Source organism: Cavenderia fasciculata (genome assembly GCF_000203815.1).
Source record: "Cavenderia fasciculata unplaced genomic scaffold Scf_EU5ZYIE02H8LDV-5, whole genome shotgun sequence".
Taxonomy (NCBI): domain Eukaryota; phylum Evosea; class Eumycetozoa; order Acytosteliales; family Cavenderiaceae; genus Cavenderia; species Cavenderia fasciculata.
This window is the reverse complement of record NW_004457639.1, coordinates 683302-704783: the sequence shown is the minus strand read 5'-3', so window position 1 is coordinate 704783 and position 21482 is coordinate 683302. Positions and strand designations below refer to the sequence as shown.

Below are 21482 nucleotides of genomic sequence, written 5' to 3'. Positions count from 1 at the left end.
AATCGAAACTAATAAAGATAGCTACATTTCTTATGATAAATAATTAAAAAAAAAAGAAAGTAAGATTTTTGAGCAAAAAAAAAACGAATCGGTCTTTATTATTATATTTCTATATATTTATTTATATTTTTGGATCACAATTTGAAAGTTCAAGAATATCATTTCTTCTTCTAGAATTAAAGTATAATGAACAGACGTCTTCCATTTTTATGTTTGTATTAATTGCCTTTTCTTGTGGGAAGAAATGGATTGCATTCTTGTGTACTTCTACAAAACAAAAGATATATTTAATGTTTTGGTTGTCAGTGTATGAACCATAGGTTACATTATGTCGGAACCCCATTTGTTGTAAAGCTGATTCTACATCTGTTGATTTGTTTTCATTTAAATTAAATCGGTACATGTATAAAACTCTATCTTGAAATACACCATAATAGCCAGCTGGCAAGTTGGCAGGTAGATTATAGGGATTTATAGTTGAATTTGGAATGGAATCGCCATAATCGAAATCATGGCCAATACTATAATCTCTAGTAGCCTGTGTAATGTTTGAACTGTGACAGGTTCGTATCGGATGAACCATTCGTACACATTCAGGTGTGAATCCATAGTACTGATCAGTTTGATAGAGCCCCTCTCCTCCAATTTGTAGTTCCGCTATCAATCTACAATAAACTGCAACCGGTTTAAAAGTAACTGGAAAATTTTGAAATGTTATTTTCTCCAAATTAAAAGGAATTGACTAAATCGATTAAAAAAAAGATTGATGATTGATTGATTGAATAGTTTGATTGTTAGATCGTTTGATATTAAAACAAAATATATATTATTTAATACCTTACCACAAAACTAATGGCAGCTCCATAATTTTGAGTTGAATTTGATTGTTCTTGGCTTGAAGTATCTGCCCCTAGAGCAACCCAATCACCTTTTTTAATTTGAGTTTTAAATCTCATACCGTACCGTTATACTTGAAAGAATTAATAATATTAATGTGTACCTATTCATAAATATTAAGATTCTATTGTCTGTAGCATTTGATTCTGTTTCTGAGAGAGACGAGGGAACCTTTCTTTTTTTTTTTCGACGAATCTATGCATCGTTGAATGGCGTCTTTTCTGTTTTTTTTCATCACAGTAAAAACCAAACAGAATCCACACATTCCAAAAAGCCAAGAGTATTAAATACTTTTACACCAATCCCTTCAAGAAATGAATTGTTAATTAAAATTATAACATCCCCCCAAAAATGAGAAGTAGTATGGGCAAAACACAAAAATGAAGGTTTTGATAATCAATTAATATGTTTTTGATTGATTTGTGTAAATTGTATTGTTGTTGTTGTTGATTTATATATTGTTGGCAAAGTTATAATTTTCCAACATCCTTCATAATCATTAATTTCAATTCAGTATATTCTTCAATTGTATTCTTTACACCTTCTCTTCCTAATCCTGATCCTTTGATTCCACCATACTAAATAAGTAAAATAAATAATAAATTGAATAAGTACATCTTTTCTATCTTCCAATCTCTCTATGTTTGTTTTGTTTTTTGTTTTTTTGTTTTACATACAGCTTGAGAATCAACACGAACAGAAGGAATATCATTAATGACAACAGCACCAACATCGATATGATTGAATGCATAATGAGCTTTATGGATGTCATCGGTAAAGACACCGGCTTGAAGTCCAAACTCTGAATTATTTACACGGTTGACAACGTCTTTAAAGTCTGTGAATTTCTCAATGACAAAGACTGGGCCAAAGATCTCCTTGCAGCTAACATCGCAGGTTTGTGGGACGTTTTCGAGGATAGTTAGATCAAAAAAGGCCTTGTCACGCTTACCACCAGTCAAGAGGGTAGCACCCTTGGAGACGGCGTCATTGACCCATTTCTCGACACGAATGGCATCGTTTTCACCGATCATTGGGCCGTGGAAAGTGTTGATGTTCATTGGATCGCCACGACGCTTGGAGAGGGGTTGAGTCTGCTCCAACAAGATGGTTTTGAGTTGGTTGTAGTGTCTCTCGTGGATGTAAACACGTTGCACAGAGATGCAGCTCTGTCCAGCAGCGTAAAAACCGCCAAAGAGAATACGTGCGGCAACATGGTGCAAATAGGACTCTTTGATGGCCTCGTCGACGATGCAGGCGGCATTGCCTCCGAGCTCCAACACGACCTTTTTGCGACCGGCCTCATCTTTGATCTTCCAGCCTACTTGAGGTGACCCAGTAAACGAGACTAGTTTGAATCGCTCGTCTTTACTGAGTATGGGGGCATCGGCCAACTCTGTGGGGAAGATGGAGAATGCGCCTGCGGGGAGATCGCACTCGGCCAACATCTCACCGAGCAATATGGCACTGATAGGTGTACGGTCCGATGGCTTGAGAACAAATGGACAACCTGCAGCGATAGCAGGTGCGATCTTGTGTGCACATAGATTGAGGGGAAAGTTGAATGGAGCAATCATAGACACTGCACCGACGGGGAATCGCTTTGAGATGGCTTGGAAGCCATTGTTTTTGGCCGATATGTCGAGTGGAATGTACTCACCGTTTTGTCGAATCGCCTCTTCAGCAGCCACTGTAAACGTGTCGATTGCACGACCAACCTCTGCACGTGCGTCAGCCAATGGTTTACCAACCTCTACTACAATCGTTGCTGCCAATTCGTCAGCTCTGTTTTTAATCTTGTTGGCCATGTCGAGCAACACGTCCTTGCGGTGTGATGCAGTCAGCGACTTCATCTTGCTCTCTGATTGCACGGCCTGGTTGATAGCATCGTTTATAATCTTCTTGTCTGCCATTGGCACATGACTCACCACTTGATTAGTGTATTTATCAACTACTCCCAATCGATTCAATGGTGTCGACGTCACTGCCTTGCTACCAACATAAATTGGATAACTTTCTCTAACATAATTTCCAACTCTTTTAAATATTGCTTGTGACATTATATTATAAATACAAATAAAACAAATAAATAAAAGTATACAACAACAAACTAACTAACAAACAAACAAATGAATGAACTTGAATTCACACAATGCTTGCTGAAAAAATTAAAATCTTTGAGATTTTTTTTTAATTTAAAATGAGTGAGCGGAATTGAGGGAAATCCCAGGATAACATATGTATGTTATATATTTATCCTGCTATTATTATATTATTAATATTTATTAATTATTTTGTTATTTTGTTATTTTTTTGAAGATAATTTCTTCTTTGTTGGAGAATAATCATACTTTGTGTAGATTCTTTCAGTGTGATCATTTTTCTGCTTTTTTGATGGTTTACCTGAATATTTGTCGATACAATTGTCACACATACGACCGCAACTTGTTGGTTTGTTTTTGGTGTCACCAAAGTAATTGGTTAATTTTTGGTGACGACAACCAGTGTCTTTGAGAAGAGAGACGAGGGAGTCGAGAGCAGCAAGCTTTCGCTCGTAAATATCGCCAACCTTGTCATTACTGATATTTTCATACTGGTCTTGAGTACTAGTCGTTGGTTTCATTAGCTTTTCCATTCTCTTTTTGTCAATGTCGCTGAAATAGAGTATGCTGTCGCTGAGTTGTCCGTCTCTTCCGGCACGTCCAGTGTGCTGGTAGTAGGATTCGATCGATTGGGGCATTGAGTGGTGAATGACGAATCGTGTGTCGGGTTTATCAATACCCATACCAAATGCAGTGGTTGTGCAGATCACTTTGATCTTGCCTTTGATCCAGTTATCTTGAATCTCAAGACGAGTGGGTGTGGAGAGTGACGCATAGTAGTGGTGTGCAGACAACCCGACATCACGTAGGTGGCTGGCCAGGTTCTCACACTCTACAGATGTCGCGCAATACACTATTCCCGATGATGTCGGATACCTCGCCTTGATAAACGATTCAATGTCCATGGCTACGCCAATCGGGCTAGCCGGTTTATCTCTCACCGCATAACGCAGATTGTTTCTTTGAAACGTTCCACGCACGTTGACAACATCGTCACGACTGATACCAAGCTGATTCTTGATATCATGCTCGACATAGTCTGTTGCAGTGGCTGTCAATGCGACAATAGGTACGTGGGGAAACGTCTTTCTAAAGCTACTGAGTTTACGATAGTCTGATCTAAAATCATGTCCCCATTCCGAGATACAATGTGCTTCGTCAATAACCAGTCTTCGCAACCGTCCCTGATAATGCCACCGCGCCATTCTCTTTGCAAAATCCTCGCTTACCAATCGCTCGGGTGTCACGTACAATAGTTTGATTGACCCTTGCGGGTTCTCCAACTCCTCCATTGTCCTAGTCCTCTCGGACACTGAGATACCGCTATTCAGCACTGCTGCAGGGATCCCTCTTTGACGCAACTTGGTGACCTGGTCGTTCATCAACGCCAGCAGCGGTGACACGACCACAGTCAACCCAGCATCAATCAACGCCGGTAATTGAAAGCACAAACTCTTGCCACCACCAGTTGGTAAACTAACAAACGTATCTCTTCGATACAATATCGCATTGATTGCATCTTTTTGAAGTGCTCTCAATTCTCCAACTCCAAAAACAGTCTTGGCACAACTATTTACCAAGTCATCCCAAGGAAATTCTTGTGAAAATAAGGTATTATCCTCTGTATGGCCACCAGAATGTGTCACTTCATATTTTTTGCCAGTTGGTATATTTGGTAAAGATATTTTTCTTTGTTTTGTTGTTGATTGTTGTAATAATTCCTTTTTCTCTATTACCCATTGATTATATGATCTTAATAGTTCTTGATTTAGTATAGATATTGATTGTTGTTGTTGTTGTTGTAAATTATTATTATTACTATCTTGACTATCTTGATTATAATTTGGCATTGATTCAATGATTGTTGTCAACTTTTTCTTTCTTGTTTTTTTTGGTGTATTTACAGAGTTTAGATAGGATGATGATGTTTCAACCTCATCGTGAATGCTTGTCGATGCCAAAGTTGGATCTTGAACCATATCAGATAAATCCAATGGTGTTGTATAGATTTGTGGATCAAATAAGGATGGTGGTGGTGTAATATCAGCAAAATCTAAAAGCATCATTTGATGATCAGACTTTTTAGATTTCCTTTGTTTCTTTACTTCAGTATCATCCATTACTCTTTGAATCCCATCTTCATCAACTTTTAATTGATCTTGTTCAAGATCCATCTTTTTCTTTCTAATCTTTTTAGGTTTTTCAAATAACTCTACTCTTCTACCATCTTCCTCTTCTTCCTCCTCTTCTTCTTGTTTGATTATATCCTTTTTCTTACTACTTGATTTCTTTTTCTTTGGTGGTTCAATCATTTCTCCATCTTCATTTAACATTATAATATTTTCTTCTTCTTGAATAGAAGATGACTTTGAAGGATCGTTTTGATCACTCGATGATGATGATAATAAATCCTTTGCATTGATACCTTGAGATATCAAACCATATTTGTTTAAGAATCCTAGAGAGTTTGTATCCTTTTTATCCAATCTCTCTTTACCAGTTAATACGCTCTTGTCCTTTGTCAAAGACAACCCTTTTTTCTTTTTGAATGTTGTACTCCATTCGTAATCTATTCCATCCGACGACGAAGATGCTGAGAAAGTTGAATCATCAGTATACATAAGATAACTAATTGTTATAAACAAAACATACCATAGTTTGTAAAGGGTTGAAGTGAATGATGACTATTCAAGTTCATCGATGTGAATGACTGATACAACAGACTCTTCCACAAAGTAGAAGAGGAAGACTTGGCTGTAATCATCATGTTATTATTATATATGTGCAAGGTATATATATAGTAACTATACTATCATTATGTATTGTATTGTACAGAGATAGATATAAAGATAAAAGAAAGATAAATAATATTAATATTAAGCGTAATCAAAAGATCATTGTCGAATATTTGGAAATCGCAAGACTACGAACACTTTCAAAAAATGACTTCATTCATTTTCATAAGTTAATTAAATATTAAATATTGTATAACTACTACTATAGATACATAGATACATAGATATAATAGAGTAGAGATGGGAGATAGGGCAGATATATATGAATTAGATGATCAAGTTAATCCTGATCAAGTAGGTTCGATTCCAATTCAAATTGGAAAAGGGTGGAAGTATGTATAATATTGTAACACTGATAGATAGGATAGATAGATAGATAGATCAATATATATATATATTAACAATCCTTATTACTGTATTATGATTATGTAATTGTTATTGTTGTTAGATCATTGGGATTAGATATAACAGCAAAAGTAACAAATAATGCATTTTTAAAGGATCAACAAAAGACACAACAACAACACCAACAATCAAGTGTCAATCAATTGCCACAAGTAATGTCAAGCGCATTGATCAAGAAAAAGACAGAATATTATGAAAAGTTTAAACAATTATTAGTGATGGAATCAAAAGAGGATAAACAATCGGTTGAAAGACGTCTGTCACAGAGAAGTGTAGATCAACTTGCAAAAAAGGGTTTGGCATTAAAGAATACAACCGCCATACTAAAAGGTAAATTATTGAGTGAAATCATAGTTAGATTTGCAGTAGACTATGATCCTGGAGCTGAAGTTGGTCAATTATCAGAACCAGCAGAATCATATCAAAAAGGGTTCCTAAAGATTGGTAGTGGTGAATCTGTCATTATCAGTAAAAAGGATCCTCTAAAAGATGACGTTGTCTATGAAGGTATCTATTTGGAAACAACTGGTAAATCTATACTTGTATCAATCAAGAATCAATCTGGTTTTGAAAAAATATTTCATAATTCTGGTCCTTGGGTAAGAAAAAGAAAGAAACAAAAAGAAAGAAACAATACAAATTTATAAAGATATTAACTTTCATTTAATTTCCATTTAGAGAATAGATCTTGGAACCAATTTAATAACAATGGAAAGAATGATGAAAGCTTTGACAATGGTTTCATCAGACAAGGCATTATATCAAACAAAATTGGCCGATATTATATTTGGACATTTGAAACCAGGTAAAACATTGGAAGATACCTGTGCCACTGAATACATCCCATTCCAAACAAAAGAATCTCCTCTTAAATTCAAGGATATGTTTCCTATGGATTATAAAACATGGAATCTTAATCCTTCACAAAAAGATGCAATTGAAAAATCAATTTGTAGAAGAGCTAGTTTAATTCAAGGTCCTCCTGGTACTGGAAAGGTAAAAGAAAAAGAAAAAGAAAAAAAGAAAAAGAAAATAATTATTATTTATTTATTAATTAATTATTTACTTATTACTTTTTAGTCAACGACAGCAATTTATTTACTTAGATTATTAGTACATAGAAAACAAAGTGGAAAGAGTAATGTTAAAATATTGGCAACATCATTTACAAATACGGGGGTTGATAATTTATTGGAAGGTTTGTTAAAGGCTGGTGTCAATGTATTGAGATTGGGTGATGCCAATAAAGTTCGTGAAGAGTTGAGATGTGCAACATTAGAGTATAGGATGGAGGAGGAATTGAATAGATGGGACAGTTCTGCAAAACGATCAAACCAAGGTTCAAAACCTGGTAGTTCATCTTACTATATGCAATCGGAACGAGAAATCAAGTCAAGATTGATTAGTGAAGCAGATGTTATTTGCTCAACTTGTATTGGATCGGGACATGAAATGTTGATGGATGAAAAGTTTCAAATCATTGTGGTCGATGAAGCAACACAAGCTACAGAACCTGCCATTCTCATCCCATTACTAAAATCAAGTGAACAAATGTACCTATTTGGTGATCAAAATCAATTGGCCCCCATCATTCTATCACACAAGGCCATAGAAGGAGGTTTAAATATATCAATGTTTGATAGATTATTTAAAAGTGGTCTTACTCCATTTTTACTGAACACTCAATATAGAATGCATTCTTCAATTTCTGATTTCCCTCGTCATCATTTCTACAATGGTTTATTAAATGTAAATATTAAATATATAAAATAATTAAAATTATTTATTTGTTCTCTTTTTATTTTTAGAATGGAACGAATGATTCAAATTTAAAAATACCAATTGGAATTAAATGGCCTCAAATTGATTTTCCTGTTGTATTTATTGATATATCAAATGGAAGGGAAGAAATTAAACATCATTCACTTTATAATAATGAAGAAGCAGTGGCTGTAGTTCAAGTTGCCGAAAGTTTATTAGAAAATGATGAATCATTATTTAGAAATGTAAAATACTTTACAATCAATTAATAGCTATTATCAACAATCAAATATATTAATGTGTTTTCTCTCTTTTTGTTTTTAAGAATATTGGAATTATAACACCATATCATGCACAAGTTAAACATATAAATCAAGTATTTTCAAATGATAAATCTTGGAGAGGAGCACAACCGTCAGTGGCGACTGTTGATTCGTATCAGGGAAGAGAAATGGATGTTATTATATTTTCAACTGTAAGATCCAATACCAAAGGTAATATTGGGTTTTTAAAAGACTGGAGAAGATTAAATGTATCGATTACAAGAGCTAAAAGAGGATTGGTGGTCATTGGTAACTTTGGTACGATTAACAATTCATCTGATGAACATTGGAAAGCCTATGTCCAATGGGCCAAAGATAAGAATATTATGGTCAAATCTTTAGATAGTATTATTGAAAAGAGTACGGCGAACAAAAAAGGTAAAAGAAAGGCTAGGTCCGATGATGACCCTACACTATCTTTTCGTGACAGTGGTAGTGGAGGGTTTATGTCAACTTTAAATAATAACCAACCCAAAACGACAATCGATGATGATGAAGATCACCACCAACACAACAACACAGACTCTGACGCTTCGCCCCTGTCGGTTGACGATTCAAAAGATCATCTTGCCGATAACGATCATGGTTTTTACCAAAATGATACTACAGTTCATCGAATGAAAAAGAAAAAGAAGAAATCGTCTGCTACTACTACAGCTACGCCAACAACATCAACTACTTCAACATCATCGACGAGTAAACCAAATAATAATAATCATAAAAAGAAAAAATAGGGATGTTCCCCTATCTATGGTTAACAAATATACTCCCCTTTAACAAATTTGTACAATGATTTAACTACGACGATAGCCCGTTTGTTGATCTCTGAATGGAAAAAAAAAAAAGAAATTTTGCTTTATAAGGCAAAATCAGCCTTGGGTCGAATATCTTGCCCTGTTTTTGATAGGCCAGCTCCGCTGATGCCGGTTTTTTTCGTTCACCTCCTTTGAAACCATCATGATCGTCTCCTCCTCCTTGGCACTATTAACCACCACCATATTATTATTTTAGAGGGACTGATCAAAAATGAATAACAAGATTTTGTTTTATTCATAACCTTTTTTTTAATACATACATAAAACAAATAAGAGAGAGATAGGTAGTACGTAAGTGTTAAAATTACAACCCAATCAATTTCTTCTTCATTTTTTTGTTTGTCAAAGAGGAGCAAGGGACACGCGATCGATCCACCCCTTCTTCTCTTCAGAGCTCTCTAAATCTACAATATTGTCATCCATCGACGTGTAGGGAGGGGGTGTGGCCTCGTTCATTGCATGACCAAGGACCATCCATAAACTGTGATGATTTGGCTTTCTTTTGTGGGGCTCATACAATCTTTTTTATCCGTCCGTTTCTCTCTCTTGTTTTTTTTCAGTCGAAAGGGTGATGATCAACAAGGACAGGCAAATAGCAAACAGGGAGGGCGAGAGACAAGACAGCATGAAAGAAAATTATCCGTTCCTTGAACCAACTCGATTGATTGGATGGTCAGAGCGCTCGAGTTGAACAGCAACAACAGGGCATCGGTGGGCATACCTTGTTGTGATCAATCATTTCGACCTATTCTTTCTGATCAGAATTGTTATTTTCTCTTTTATTGTTGTTTATATAATTATCTATCTTTTGTCTAGAGGAGAGAGAGAGATAGAGAGAAAAAACAGAGTTCAAATATATTCAATCAAAAGAGAGAGACGACGACAATCAAAAAGTAAGAAGATGCGACACAGAGAAGACACATACAAGTTGCTCATCATTCATCGCACAGTTCCTTCCTTCCTTTCTACATCATTGATACAGCGGTTGTGTTTGCTGTCTATATATCTTTGTACATGCCATCATGATCATCATCATCTGGCGAGCGAGTAGCAGCGGTTATCGGAATCACCATTGATGATACTATTAGATAGAATGTAGAAAAGTTCAAAGTTATAGAAGGAAGGGTTGTGAAAGAACAACAACAACATTGGTTAACAATAAGAGAACAGGTTCGTGAATCTTATCACAATAACAGACACACTACACTGTCAGTTAGTGTTGTGGGTGTTGTTAACTTATGTCTCAAGCTCCTTTCTTCCTTCCTTTTCTTTCCTTATTTCTACTACGCATCATGATGTGATGCTACTGAATTATCTCAAGCACACACACACACGCCACCACGTCGACCGATCACCACAACACACTTTCTCAACCCCTATCCGAGGAGGAGGGTTGAGTGGAGATAACAATAATCTGTTAGTTAGATCCAACATCAACCAATCAATCTATCTATCTATCTGTCTTGTCACACTGTAATTTAAAAAAAAAAAATAAGATTCTTTTTCTTTTTTTGTTTTATATATTTTTTTTTTTTTTTGTCCAAGATACATTTAATTTTCATCTTCTTCGACCCGACCTCTTTTGTTCAAATCAAATTAATTTAATTTTTTGTCTAAAAATAAAAAACCGTGTTGGTATTCTGAACAACAAGCAGTTTATTACTCCTACATACATAGTTACACCCAACTACCTCGAACTCACTTTTTTTATATATATATATAACTTTATATATATATATATATAAAAAGAGATAGAAACAAAAGTAAGAGAGAGATATATATAAGACACAATCATTCCCTCTTCTATCTATATTCTTAATTAGTCAAACCAACCAACCAACCGGTCGCGACCGACGACGAACCCATACAACCTTACATACCTCTTTTTCCCTCACCAAACAATCAATCAACCAACCAACCAAACCAACTATTCATGTTATGCATATGAAACCACTACTACGCGATCTTAAGATATTAACATAGTTCAATTTTACATTCTAAAGTCTCTAATTGTTCGACATTCTCACCCTCTTTTACTACGAACATTAAAAAAGAAACAAAAAAAAACAAGTGGTGTTCACCAATTTTTTTCAATAATATAGCTTCTGGCTTGGTTTTTCACACACTTTAACGTAAGTTTAATTGACCATTCGTCTCGTCTTTTTTTTTTTCTATTATTATTACATTTTGTACAGATATACACATAGACAGAGACACATAGACATCACAATACAATAACATTAAAAAAAAAAAAGATAATAGCAGCGATTACAACACAGAGTCTTCTATAAAACTGTGAAAGATAGAGGTAAAAAAAAAAAACAAAAATTTAGGAAATAGGATAGGGGCTAGCAGCGATTGAATTCTTTGAATGATCTTTCTATTCTATGCGTTCAGTGGTAGTAGTAGTAGGAGTAGGGGTAATGATTGGTGGTGAGGTGAGTGGGTGGATGAATCAACCTACTGCTATTCACCACCAATCAATAATAATAATAATAATAATAATCACAATGTCAAACAACACCAACCACACACACGAACGACTCACTCACACCACCAAACGAACCAGGTTTTTTTTAAAACAAACAAACAAACAAGAAATTCTAACACTCATTTCTCTCTCCATTCTCTCTTTCTTTCTCTCTCTCTCTCTCTCCCCTTTATCACTACTTCTTCACACATTTTTTTTTTCATATCTTTCTTTTCTCTCCTACTCTTTGTTTACCTACCTACCTACCTCTTTTTTTATCATTTTTTAGATTCTTTACCATTTTTAATTTAATCTTTGAACAACAGCAACAAAACAAAACAAACAACAGTATTGTTTGGAACAAGAGTTTTGGTTTAATATCTATTTTTCACGAGATTATATATTAATTTATCAATATACCAACTCTTTCCATTTTTTTTTATTTTTTTTTCTTTAATCCTCCCTCACATATATACATATATATTTTTCTCTCCTACACTTGTTTATAAGAGTAGATAATAATAACATCAAAAACAACAAAAATAATACCTATATAAGATCATTCATTCAATCATTCATTTATTTATATATACAACTTTTCAATTAGATATCTATATGTATTCATCATTTCAAAAACAAAAAAAGATAATTCATTAATTAGACATTCAAATAACCAGCAGCAAGCAGGAGTATTAGTATTAGTAGTAGTAGTAGTTTGATATATTATAAATACATTTATATATTCAATTTAGTTTCTTTTTCTATTATTATTATCTTTTTCAACAACACACTATCAACACAAACGAGAGAGAGAGAGTTTTGTATTTAAATGGATAGTGGGTTTAGATTTGTAAGCGATACATCAGTGGATGGTTTATCGGGAACACTTCTCAGTGGGCATCATCACCAAGGAGGTGGTGGTCACCAACACCAACACCACCACCATCATCACCAACCATCATCCTCGTTTGGACTTGGTGGCGGCGGAGGTTTTGGAGATTTTAAACCAACTCAACAACAACAACAACAACATGGTATGATGCAACAACCATCATCCTCATCATCACTCTATGGAGGAGTGGGAGGATCATCTTCATATTCATCTACTTCATCGTCATTTGGTCAACACTTTGGTAGAGGTGGCGGTGGAGGAGGTGGAGGTTTCCCATTGACATCGGATTATGGTTCGTTGGATGGTTTGGCAGGATCTCTTACCAGTAATGGTAGTAATGGAAGTCTTGGAGGATTTCCAGTCAAACAACAACAACAACAACAACAACCACAACAACAATCATTTCATCAATCATTCAATCTACTTGGAGGTGTCAACTCGATGAATGGTAATGGAGGGTTCCCCAATCCAGCACCATCATCTTTTTCTCACATGCCTTCGTCGGCATATAACAGCAACAATAATTCACAAAAAGTATCAACTTCATTGCCAGGAGGAATTGACAATACTAGTATGCACCGACTCGATCATCAGCTACTCACCTCGGATGACGAGCCTGTTCCCCGAATCTCACCACTTTCGCAGCTCAACGGATCTTCTTCGGGCGGTGGTCACTCCAAGTCGTACACGGGAACGGGTGCCAGCGGATGGTTGGGCAACACTGACAACAACAGTAGCAGCAGTCCGTATCTTACTAGCTTGCACATGTCGGACAATGCCACGTACCGTTCGATGAGTCCCAACTTTGATGGCTTCTATCCTGGCGGTGGTGCACCAGAATCACGTCGTGTCAACTCACCTCCTATCCAGCAACAACAACAACAACATCAAACATCTCAACAGGCATCAACCACTCAACAACAACTCGAAAACAAAGTAAATATGATGGAGAAGCAATTAAACCAACTTCTCTACCAAGGCAACAACAATAATGGTGGCGGTGTTGGCGTGGGTGGCGGTGGAGGTTCGACTGGTAGCAGCCTTAACAACAGCTTCAACAGCAACAGTCTTGGCTACAGCCTCAACACGGGTAACAGCTATGGTGGCGGCGGTAGCGGTAGCGGATTGTCGAGTGTCATGGGTAATGCGTCATTGTCGCTCTCTCCCTCGCCATCTCCATCTCCATACGGTGGGTTCTCGAGCCACAACCCTCTCACCAGCATGGTCAGCACCTCGTTTGACTCACCACTCGTTTCACCACGTCTCGACAGCCAGCAGGACTCTTACAACTATGGTAATTTTTCCCAATCGGCTCCATTGAACCCCAGCCACTTGCACCACGGTGCCGGCAGCAACGGTATCAACGGCGGTCTACGTTCCAAGCTCATGCCAAGCAGTGTCGTTGGGGGAAGCACTTCACCATCTTTCTCATATGGGGCCTTGTCCTCGTCTACTCCAACCCACAGTTCACAACTTTCTTCACAGTCTTCTGCTGCTTCACTTCATCAACAACAACAACAACAACAGTCGCAACAATCGCAGTCGCAACAATCACAACAATACCCACAACCACAACAAATCGAATCGTATATTCTCAAAGAGACACCTTCACGTACACTCTTTGTCGGCAACATTAGCGCATCGATTGATGACGAGTCGGCCATGTCTCTCTTTTCATCGTTTGGTCCAGTCAAGTCGATCATGGGCACCTGCAAACACCGTGGATTCATCATTGTCGACTACTATGATATCCGTCATGCCATGTCTTCGCTTCGTAATCTTCACAACACTGAGCTTCACAAACGCAAACTAGACATCCGCTACGCCATGCTCAAGGACTGCAACAACGACATTGGCACCCTCGTCGTCTTTAACCTCGACCCTAGCATGACCAACCAACAGCTCACCCAGATCTTTGGCGTACACGGACAGATCAAAGAGATCCGTGAGACACCAAACAAGGCACACCACAAGTTTATCGAATACTATGACACTCGCGAGGCAGCCGAGGCAATCAAGCATTTGAACAAGGCAGAGTTGGCTGGCAAGAGACTTCGTATCCAATACTCGCGTCCAGGTGGCAACAAAAAGAACCTTTGCAACCATTCAACCTCGATCACCAACGATCCCTACGACATGGACTTGAATCCGCTCTTTGAACAGATGAATGGACGCACTGGAGCTTCCATTTTCAGCACCAAGCTCAATCTGTCCACCACCCCCAATTCATCGTCGTCTCAGCCATCTACTCCATCAACCACCCCCTCCTCATCTTTTAACCAACCTTCACAACTATCAACATCGGCTGGTGGTAACTCACAATCCACTCCCATTTCTTCTACCCCCACCTCCTCCTCTTCCACCAATATTTTATCTTTATCTTCAAACAACGGTGTAAATATATCATCCACTATCACCAATAATAATATCAATAACAATAACAACAATAACAATAACAATAATATTATCAATAACAACACTCTTACTACTACCGCATCAAATGTATCACCAGCTAATATACAACAAAGTTGGAGCTCAAAACCAAAATCTTTAAATCTTAATAATATTAATTCAACCGTAGATCTCTCTAATACCACAACGTTAAACACGCCAACTTCTTCTCAACAACAACAACAACAACAACAAGTCACGATGACACCAACAACTCCCAACACCAACATTATCATCAACTCTTCTTCTTCTTCTTCTTCTGCGGCAACACCCACATTAGTAACACCACCACCACAACCACCCAGTCTAGCCAACGAATTCCAAAACATGTTAAATATTAATTCACCACCAGCCTCACCCCGTGTTAATACGGGTCTTCAAATCCCTATCAAATCTGTAAAAAGTCCAAGAAACCCAGAAAAGAGTCCAAGAGGAAGAGATGGAACGCAACTTGCTACCGATCCACAATATATTCTATCAATCGATAGGGTCAAGCAAAGTTTGGATACTAGAACATCTCTCATGATCAAAAATCTACCAAACAGATTCACTCAAACAATGTTACTTTCAATAGTCGATGAAAACTTTAAAGGAACCTATGACTTTTTATATTTACCAATTGATCCAAATGTAAGTAAACAATAGAAAACAAAACAAAAAATAATTGTACAAATATTTATTAATTCATTTATTTCATTTATTTTTTATATTTAGACAAAAGTTAATTATGGTTATGCCTTTATTAATTTTGTTCACTCTAGCTTTATTGTTCAATTTTTTGCAGATTTTAATAGCAGAAAGTGGGAAAAGTTTTATTGCTCCAAAGTATGTGAGATCACATATGCCAGAATCCAAGGCAAGTTGAATCTTATTCAACACCTAAAGAATCCAAGTTCAACCTCTCAAGATAAAGGATTCACACCAAATGTATTTATCGCTGAAATTATATGCAACGAGAAAGATGGAACGATTGTCGACAAACAAGCAAACTCTATAACCTATTTACCACAACATAATTAAGGATTATAAATTGGATCCAATTTTTTTTTTTCCACCTTTTTCCCCCCTTCCAACTTTACAACACCAAATCTTCCATCAATCAATTTTTTTTCCAAAATTTTCCACAACAAAAAAAAAAAATGAATCATATCATAATTAACTCTATTGGAGTTATATACCAAAAACACATAAACAAAACAACTTGTTATATATATAAAATTAATTTAAATAAAAGTAATATAGTAAAAAACCCAAAATCTATTTTTGGGTTGAATCAAATTTAAAAAATATATACAAAATGAAACAATATGGAAGTTAATGTTTATTATTATTTACTACTATACTTTTGGTTGCATTCTCCAATTGTTCTAAAATTTGTTGACTTCTTTGAATGACTGATAATGGAACACCAGCCAATCGAGCACAAAAAATACCATAGGATTTGTTTGAAATGCCAGGCATAACCTTGTGAGTGAATAATAAATCATCGTCTTCTTCCTTTACTGCAAGAGCATAACATTGAATATTTGGCATGTGACTGGCAAGTGAAGTAAGTTCATGATGATGAGTGGCAAATAGAGTACGAGTTTTGTTTGCATATAAATGTTCAATGACAGCACGAGCAATTGCAGCACCATCAAGAGTACTAGTCCCCCTGCCAACTTCGTCCATAATGACTAATGATCTTGATGTTGCTTTCTTAAGGATGCTAGCAGTTTCTACCATCTCTACCATAAATGTTGATCTATCGTTTGCCAAGTCATCCGAACTGCCAACACGACTAAAGACGCTATCTGAAATACCAATCTCTGCACTATCGGCAGGAACAAAACAACCCATCTGTGCCATGATTGTAATAAGTGCATTCTGTCTAATAAAAGTACTCTTTCCTCCCATGTTGGGGCCTGTAATTAATATCAATCCTGTATTTGTATCATAATCCAAATGACAATCATTTGTTATAAATTGTTTAAATGATCCTATCTTTTCCATTTGTGCTACTTCAACTGTTGGATGTCTACCTCCTATTATATTTAATATTGGTCTAAAAAAAAAAGAACAAATAGTTGTTAATACAAACTAGAAATACATTTATCTTTATCTTTCTTGTATCTATTACTTTTCACTAATTTTAGGTCTAATATAATTTCTTTCATGAGAAATTAAAGCAAGAGAAGTTGAAATATCAATTTGAGCAAGTATTTGACTTGCTTCTTTGATCTTGTCACCATATTCTTTGATTAGATCACAAAGTTGTTGAAAGATTTGGATTTCAATTTCATAGGCTTGTGATTGAGCTCTATTGATCTTTTCCTCCATTTCAATGAGATCGCTTGATTTGAAACGCATGTGACTCATTAGAGTTTGAACATGGATAAAGTGGTTAGGGATTTTATGGCGATTCGTAGAAAGAATTTCAAAGAAATGCCCTATCGCTTGTGTATACTTGATCTTTAGTGTTGAAAGTGATAGAGAACTACGATATTTCTTTTGAATGCCACTAATCAATTCTTTGCTGTGGTCTCTAGTGTTTATAAATTCTTTCAACTCCTTGCTATAGGATTGTTGAATAAACCCTCCATCCTGAGTACCAATTGGTGGATTATCGACGAGTGCTTCTGATAGTTCATTTAATAGTTGATCAAAATCTGCTATAGAATCAACCAATTGTATCAATTGTTTGTTTCCAACGTGTCCACGGTTTGCTTTAGACGATAGGTGTTTTGAAATAATTGACTTTAAATTGGATAATGATGACAATGTTGATCCAATCGATGCTAAATCTCTCGGACCTGCTTTTCCAATATAAACTCTTTGTAAACATCTCTCCAAATCATGACACCTAGATAAATGTCTTCTAGTTTCTCTAACCAAATCATTATTATCATGGAAATATTCTAAAAGATTTAATCTACAATTAATTTCTTCTATTGATAAACTTGGTGATTCTAAAAAAAAAAATCAATATTAATTAATAAATAATTTTGTTTTTGTTTTTTTGAACATACGAAGTCTATAATGAAGTAATCTACTACCAGTAGCAGTTTGAGTTTTATCAATAACATCCAATAAACTTCCTTTTCTAGTATTTTGTAGTGTTTTTGTAAGTTCCAATGAATTTCTTGTTGAATAATCAATAGACATTGATTGTTGTTGTGAATATTGTTGTAATTGGTAGACATGAGGAATTCTTCCCAACTGGGTATTGTAGATATAATTTAAAATCGAACCGGCAACTCCAAGTTGCTCGACTGAAAAGTTTGGAAAACTATCAGACACCATTTGTAAATCGTCAATGCCATCATACGCCTCCTTAAACATTGAATGGTTATTATATAAAGAGTAATTTGATGTATCTTCAATAGTAACATGATAAGGTTTCAACATTTTGGTAATATCTTGGTTATCTATAAATATTTTTGGTAATAAAATTTCACTTGGTGATATTCTATAAATTTCTCCTGCTAAATTATCATCTAAAAAATAAAATAAAAAAAAAGTAAATGGTTATTATTACTATAGATATTCAAGTATCTCTTTAAAGAAGCTCTTCGTACAAGTAGTTTGAGATAAATAAAATTGACCAGTACTAAGATCAAGCCAAGATAAAATGAATTTTTGGTTTGTCATATCTTCCTCTTTTGATTTAACTCTACTAGTAGTATTATTCTTTTTAATCATTGATTCATTTGATGGATACAATGATAATAAATAATTATTTTGGAATGGTTGTAAAAATCTATCTTCATAAACTGTTCCAGGTGTTACACTTATAACAACATAAAGAAAAAGAGTAAGTTTAAATGGATACTTTTTGATTTATAAATTGAATAAATATTTACACTCTAACAACTTGTCTTTTAACAACTTTACTTCCTTTTGACTTTGATTGAACACTTTCAACTTGATCACAAACAGCCACTGTCTTTCCATGTCTAATTAATTTTTCTATATAATTGTCTGCTGAATGATACGGAAATCCACACATTGGTATTTCACTAGTTGTATTCTTGATTCCTCTTGATGTTAACTTAAAAAATATATCAAGTCAATAAATATAAAATGAATTAAATCCTCTCTTTTCTTCTTCTTCTTCTTTTTCTTCATCATCTTACAGTAATATGTAATAAACTTGATACAGTGATTGCATCATCATTAAACATTTCATAGAAATCACCAATTCTAAATAACAGAATATGACTTGGATATAACTTCTTGAAATGATAGTATTGTTGCATTGCAGGTGTTACTTTTAATTGTTTATATTTTGTATCAATACTTGTATCATCTATTTGTTCTTCTTCATTATCTTCTTCTTCTTCTTCTTCATCTACTTGTTCTTGTTCTTCTTCCTCTTCCACTTCTTGATATCTATGATCTTCTTGTTTTGGAGCAATTTTTAGTTTAGATGATCCTTGACGAATGACAATCTTGTATTCTTTCTTTGGTGGTTGTAAAAGATCTTGTTTGGTTTCATTGTCATGATCATCATTGTCATTGTCATTGTCATCCTCTTCAAGTTGATGATTGGTATTTTGAAGGGTTGGAGTAGACTTTTTGTTCCTTGTTGGAGAGAATAATGAAGGTTCAGATGAGAATATTGTGTTTGGAGATGGTGTAATAACCACTCTCTTCTTTTTGTTTGACGTAGAAGAAGAAGAAGAAGAAGAGTACGATAATGATGATGATGAAGCGCTTATCGCTACCACGGATGATGCAGTAGTAGTGGCTCTATGTATGTAGAGATGATTGTGTTGAGATGCAACATTGAGAAGCTTACTCAACGAGATCATAACTATACAGTCTACAGTTATCTGTCGAGATTGTTGGAATGAAATGAAACTTCACTTTAGTTCTTTGCTATGCTTTGGTAAAATTCCTTTTAAAAAAAAAGAAAGTAAATTATAATTTTTATCAAGAAGAAAAGAACAATATATATAATGTTTATTAATTTCCACTATTGGTATTGTACAACTTTTAAATTACTCCCAATCAAAATAAGACTATTTATATCCTATCTTGCTTTGACCTAAATCGAGATACCCGAATCCGTAAAACATTAAAATATCTCGTTGCTCGTAAGCGGAGAACCCACCCTCAAGCCCAGTGAAGCCCAATAGTCTATTATTTTCACGCATCCCTATTTTTTTTGTTGTTGTTTAGCCTTTTGGTGTGTGTGGGGATTGTCGTCTTGATCAATCGAAATATTCATCATTTAGTATTATCACTGTATACAATCAGCATCAACAGTAGCAGCAGTATAGCAAGTACTATAGTCCTCTCTCTTTAAGGTTACTTTGATCAAAGGACATATAGATAGTTGAACAAATTATCGATCATGGTCAATGTAATCAATATATTAAGTGTAAACTATATAGTTGGCTTTATAGATGCACTCCTTTTTATGTGGGCTCTTGTACAGACTATTCGTCTCAGATTACATGTAAGCAAAAATGGAGAAAGAAAGAATCTACAACCAAAAACATTCTTTCATTTTATTATTGCTATTGCAATGTTGGGTATGTAGAATATTTAAAAAAAAAGAATAATAGATACACACACACATATATATATACTCACTATTCTATTTTTGTCTTTATTTTGATTCTTATAGTTCGAAGTGTATTCTTTTTTTCATTGGATTCAATACAATCATATTATGATTTAATTTTAACATGGTATACAGTGTCATCATTGATGTTGTTTTTGGCGTATGGATGTTTACTACTCTTTTGGATGGAATTGTATAGTCGGTTTACGAGACCCTATATGCGATCGATGGATTTCTGGCGCAAGTATAAACACGGTCTGTGGGCATTTGGCCTGAGTCTGGTGGTTGCACTGATTGTTTGGATTTTGGTGTTGGTGTTGTGGGCCGACTCGACCGACCGACACGTTCGAATGAACCAGATATGCGAGTCTGTATTGTCGACGTTGTTTTTGTTGGCCGGACTTGGTTTCCTCCTCTTTGGCATACTCTTTTATCGATCGTTCAGAAAGGTCACTGGTCTTGCAACCAGCGCATCGTCTCGCACGACCACATCGGCGTTGATTGCCAACTCGCGTGGCCCACCTCCCGAAGCTATACGTGCAGCTATCGTTGGATGTGTGTGTACCATTTGTTTTGGCGTTCGCGCAGTTGTCACACTGTACGGTATCAAGTTGTCATTCAACGATCCCCAGCAAGCGGGTACTTCAACATTTGATTGGTGTTGGGAATTTGAGCTCGTCTATTTTATCGTCACTGAAATCCTCCCTTCCATCCTCATGATGTTTAGATTGCGCAAGATGAAGACTGGCGGTGGTGGCGGCGGCGCCAACGCTCGATCCCATATGGCAGGTGGCTACAATGGCCAGACACCACCCATGACCATCAACGGCGAGAGCGGCGCATCCTCCTCGGCCTTTATCATCCACAATGAAAATGGTACAGCCAACCAATCCATCTTCCTTCCGCCCCCCTCACTCCCTCAATACCACTATATCCCCTCATCGCTCCCAAAAGCATACTTTGTAAATAATAGTACCAATTCCTCATCTTCCAACTCTCCCTATTAAAATATATCTCAAC

General features: G+C 35.7%; 9 protein-coding genes across 9 annotated transcripts; 4 read left to right on the top strand and 5 right to left on the bottom strand.

Annotated features, from left to right (window-relative positions):
* Positions 1–121: 121 nt before the first annotated feature.
* DFA_10090 (uncharacterized protein) lies at positions 122–956 on the bottom strand (the record flags this gene model as incomplete). Its single annotated transcript, XM_004351924.1, has 2 exons — positions 122–742; positions 843–956. The coding sequence occupies 2 exons, from the start codon at positions 954–956 to the stop codon at positions 122–124; spliced, it is 735 nt and encodes a 244-aa protein (XP_004351976.1).
* Positions 957–1367: 411 nt separating this feature from the next.
* On the bottom strand, positions 1368–2957 carry DFA_10089 (aldehyde dehydrogenase; the record flags this gene model as incomplete). The annotated part of the gene is made up of 2 exons (XM_004351923.1): positions 1368–1475; positions 1575–2957. The coding sequence occupies 2 exons, from the start codon at positions 2955–2957 to the stop codon at positions 1368–1370; spliced, it is 1491 nt and encodes a 496-aa protein (XP_004351975.1).
* Positions 2958–3202: 245 nt separating this feature from the next.
* blm (ATP-dependent DNA helicase RecQ family protein) lies at positions 3203–5766 on the bottom strand (the record flags this gene model as incomplete). Its single annotated transcript, XM_004351922.1, has 2 exons — positions 3203–5592; positions 5652–5766. The coding sequence occupies 2 exons, from the start codon at positions 5764–5766 to the stop codon at positions 3203–3205; spliced, it is 2505 nt and encodes an 834-aa protein (XP_004351974.1).
* Positions 5767–6034: 268 nt separating this feature from the next.
* DFA_10087 (uncharacterized protein) lies at positions 6035–9017 on the top strand (the record flags this gene model as incomplete). The annotated part of the gene is made up of 6 exons (XM_004351921.1): positions 6035–6126; positions 6243–6798; positions 6878–7195; positions 7280–7948; positions 8008–8205; positions 8286–9017. The coding sequence occupies 6 exons, from the start codon at positions 6035–6037 to the stop codon at positions 9015–9017; spliced, it is 2565 nt and encodes an 854-aa protein (XP_004351973.1).
* Positions 9018–9309: 292 nt separating this feature from the next.
* On the top strand, positions 9310–9749 carry DFA_10086 (uncharacterized protein; the record flags this gene model as incomplete). Its single annotated transcript, XM_004351920.1, has 2 exons — positions 9310–9326; positions 9659–9749. 2 exons carry the CDS (start codon positions 9310–9312, stop codon positions 9747–9749), a joined length of 108 nt encoding a protein of 35 aa, XP_004351972.1.
* Positions 9750–10096: 347 nt separating this feature from the next.
* On the bottom strand, positions 10097–12001 carry DFA_10085 (uncharacterized protein; the record flags this gene model as incomplete). Its single annotated transcript, XM_004351919.1, has 3 exons — positions 10097–10179; positions 11093–11134; positions 11989–12001. The coding sequence occupies 3 exons, from the start codon at positions 11999–12001 to the stop codon at positions 10097–10099; spliced, it is 138 nt and encodes a 45-aa protein (XP_004351971.1).
* Positions 12002–12397: 396 nt separating this feature from the next.
* On the top strand, positions 12398–15931 carry DFA_10084 (uncharacterized protein; the record flags this gene model as incomplete). The annotated part of the gene is made up of 2 exons (XM_004351918.1): positions 12398–15541; positions 15626–15931. 2 exons carry the CDS (start codon positions 12398–12400, stop codon positions 15929–15931), a joined length of 3450 nt encoding a protein of 1149 aa, XP_004351970.1.
* Positions 15932–16225: 294 nt separating this feature from the next.
* msh1 (mutS like protein) lies at positions 16226–20049 on the bottom strand (the record flags this gene model as incomplete). Its single annotated transcript, XM_004351917.1, has 8 exons — positions 16226–16955; positions 17031–17859; positions 17920–18387; positions 18469–18680; positions 18754–18941; positions 19027–19642; positions 19760–19790; positions 19935–20049. The coding sequence occupies 8 exons, from the start codon at positions 20047–20049 to the stop codon at positions 16226–16228; spliced, it is 3189 nt and encodes a 1062-aa protein (XP_004351969.1).
* A 200-nt stretch (positions 20050–20249) lies between these two features.
* Positions 20250–21469, top strand: DFA_10082 (uncharacterized protein; the record flags this gene model as incomplete). The annotated part of the gene is made up of 2 exons (XM_004351916.1): positions 20250–20430; positions 20526–21469. 2 exons carry the CDS (start codon positions 20250–20252, stop codon positions 21467–21469), a joined length of 1125 nt encoding a protein of 374 aa, XP_004351968.1.
* Positions 21470–21482: the final 13 nt, after the last annotated feature.